This window comes from Athene cunicularia, assembly GCF_003259725.1.
Source record: "Athene cunicularia isolate RWA chromosome Z unlocalized genomic scaffold, athCun1 chrZ_part1, whole genome shotgun sequence".
Classification (NCBI taxonomy): Eukaryota; Metazoa; Chordata; class Aves; order Strigiformes; family Strigidae; genus Athene; species Athene cunicularia.
Window position 1 is genome coordinate 22,685,519 of NW_020799142.1, and position 2,983 is coordinate 22,688,501.

The 2,983-nt window shown below is 48.9% G+C and overlaps 1 protein-coding gene across 1 annotated transcript in view; it reads left to right on the plus strand.

The window, feature by feature from the left end:
* The first annotated feature begins 152 nt into the window (after nt 1–152).
* The window catches only part of PTGER4 (prostaglandin E receptor 4), a 10,782-nt gene continuing 7,951 nt past the window's right edge, over nt 153–2,983 (plus strand). Inside the window, exon 1 of the mRNA XM_026865690.1 lies at nt 153–1,135. Within this exon, the coding sequence (XP_026721491.1) occupies nt 305–1,135 (831 nt within the window). The 5' untranslated portion in view covers nt 153–304. The remainder of the gene's footprint in view (nt 1,136–2,983) is intronic.

Below are 2,983 nucleotides of genomic sequence, written 5' to 3' on the forward strand. Positions count from 1 at the left end.
CTGGGCGGCGGAGCGCTGCCGTCTGCGCGGGGAGAGCGGCGGCGGGAGCAGGCAGCCCCGGCTGCGGTCTGTCGCTGCCGGACGGCACCGCGCTTTGGCTCCTTTTTTAAAAAGGACCTTTTTTTTTTTTTTTCTTTTTTTAACAAAACACGCCACACTTTTTTTTTCTTTATTTTTTTTTAACTTCTCCCTCAATTGAATTTTTATTTGCACGCTAGAGTACCCCATCCCCTCCCTTACTCAGCCTTTCCTTCTTGGATCCGCTTTAGCCTTCGCTCGACTCCCCGTCGGCGGCGTGGGCATCATGTCCTTCGACCCCACCATCATGCCACCTGCGAACAGCTCTGCCAACGGGACTGCCAGTGGGGCCGAGGGCGGGAAGCCCCCTACCATCCCCACCGTCATGTTCATCTTCGGTGTGGTGGGCAACCTCATAGCCATCGTGGTGCTCTGCAAGTCCAGGAAGGAGCAGAAGGAGACCACTTTCTACACACTGGTCTGCGGGCTGGCAGTCACCGATCTCTTGGGGACCTGCCTGGTGAGTCCGGTCACAATTGCCACTTACCTGCAGAACCGCTGGCCAGGAGGACCGGCACTGTGTGAGTACAGCTCCTTCATCCTCCTCTTCTTTGGACTCTCTGGCCTCAGCATTATCTGTGCCATGTCTATAGAAAGGTACCTGGCCATCAACCATGCCTATTTCTACAACCATTACGTAGACAAGAAGCTGGCAGGGCTCACACTCTTTGCCATCTATGCTTCCAACGTTCTGTTCTGCGCCCTTCCCAGCATGGGACTCGGAAAATCCACCTTGCAGTACCCGTACACTTGGTGTTTCATAGACTGGCGAGCAAAGGAGGCCACCCATGCAGCATATTCCTACATGTATGCTGGCTTCAGCTCCTTCCTGATCATGGTCACCGTGATCTGCAACATCCTGGTGTGTGTGGCCCTCATTCGCATGCACCGCCAGTTCATGAGGCGCACGTCCTTGGGGACAGACACCACCTCCAGCCGTTTATCTGACTTTCGCAGACGCCGGAGCTTCCGTCGGATGGCTGGAGCAGAGATCCAGATGGTTATTCTGCTCATTGCCACTTCCCTGGTGGTGGTCATCTGCTCCATTCCTCTGGTGGTGAGTAACTTTGTGCAACGCTTCTTCTTTTCCATCCCTCGCACCGCTGAGTCTTTTCTCCTCCTAGTCCATGCTTGTAGGACAGACTTCTATTTAGCTCATGCTGCAAACTGTTATAATAACTTAAAGGCTGTTAGCATACATGCATGGTGAAAGGCAGTTGTGTTGATTTATATTTAAAAGAAAAGAAACATGCTTATCCCAAGTCCTGGGCTGCTTTGATTGTTAAAATACAGTGCCAAAAATTCTCAATAATTTTTCCACTGTTCAACTGGAATCCACACAAATCTTACTGAGAGCTAAAGGCACTTTAAAGTTCACTTCCAAAATTAATTTGTGATGAATGAGGTTTGGGTCTGGCCTGCATTTCTGGATGTTTATTGTGTTTTTAAAATGTGCACTCTGTTGCTGAAGGGTACAGCGGTCCTTGATGTACAGAAGGACAGAGCTCCGTTTGCTTGGCACCAGCAAGCAACACGCAGAGTGCTTCACACGCAAAACCTGAGCCGAGCTTCCCCTCCTGAGTGATTCACCCATCTCTGGGGTAGATCCCTGGCAGACATCCCTCCAGCAGCACTTTGCTGTGGAAGGAGTAAACTCAGTGGAACCATCCATTGGTGTAGTGCTCAAATGAGAGCTGGAGGAATCTGGCCCACATAAACCTGGAGATCGTATGAAAATGTCAAACATTACCACTAACCATTTGCTAATTTTCTGAAATGGCTGATACAATTAGTGTTATTAAACTGAACATGCAGGATCTATGTATTTCTATTCCTTCACCTTATCTCCAAGGAATACCAAAAAAAAAAATGCTCTGTTCTTGCTTGCCACCCACCATAATAAAGCTTGGCGAACTTCTCTCTCCTCTTCTGGCTCAGAGACATTAAACAAATAGCTGGCTTGCCTTATTCGCCACCTTCCAAAATGCAGCATCAAGAGCCAAGAAGTGGTTGTCAGAAATTCGTTTTAGAGGATTGTTTTAAGGGGCGTTGTTGTCATTAGGGTGATCCCTCTGTCGTAGAGGGGCTACTATGTGTGTGAAATACAGCTAGCCAGATGAGGATGAGAAACAAATAGTGTATGCTACGGTAGGGAACTTTAGAGAAGTACATGTGAACGGGACTCGAGAGGTCAGCGAGTCCGTCCCCCTGCTTCAGAGGAGCTGTAATTGCAAGGGTCGGGCCAGTTTTACCACATTACTAACATAAACAGGAGCCAGTGAAGTGTGGCTGTGCTGGAGCACCAGCACCCCAGCTGTCACCATAGGGCGGGAGATGGCCTTCGGCGTGGTCACTTTGCATTGCACGGTGGCACGACCGAGCATGGTGCTGTGTGTTCACTGCTTGACATCTGAAGGAAGTTAAGAGGTGCTGTCTGAGCTGCACGCAAGACGTTTCCGGGTGGTGCACGTCTGTTAGATGGGGGAACCACGCACAATCTGCCGTTCAGTCCGGCTTCAGAAACTGCAGGGGTAAGCCAACTTGCTGCACCAGAAGGCATCAGGTCATGGAGTGGCCAAAATCCTGACAGCACCGTGGGCTGACAATACTTACTTTGATTAATCTTGCTACTTCATAAAAGGACAATATTGCATTTTCAAAAGAGATGCTGGTAAATGTGGAGAGTGGGTTCTGGGAATTCAACACAGTGTTGTAACATGATACAGGGCATCAGCTGATGGGCTTCAGCAGTTTCAGAAAAAAGCCAAACCTTATCTTGTGGAGGAACAGCTAGAGGAAGGCTGCAAAGTCTGAACATAAAATGCAAAATCAAATTGTTCATATCCATTTGGAGCTAAGTAGCCTTTTACACAATACTAAAAAAAACACTAACCAAAAGGGGGGG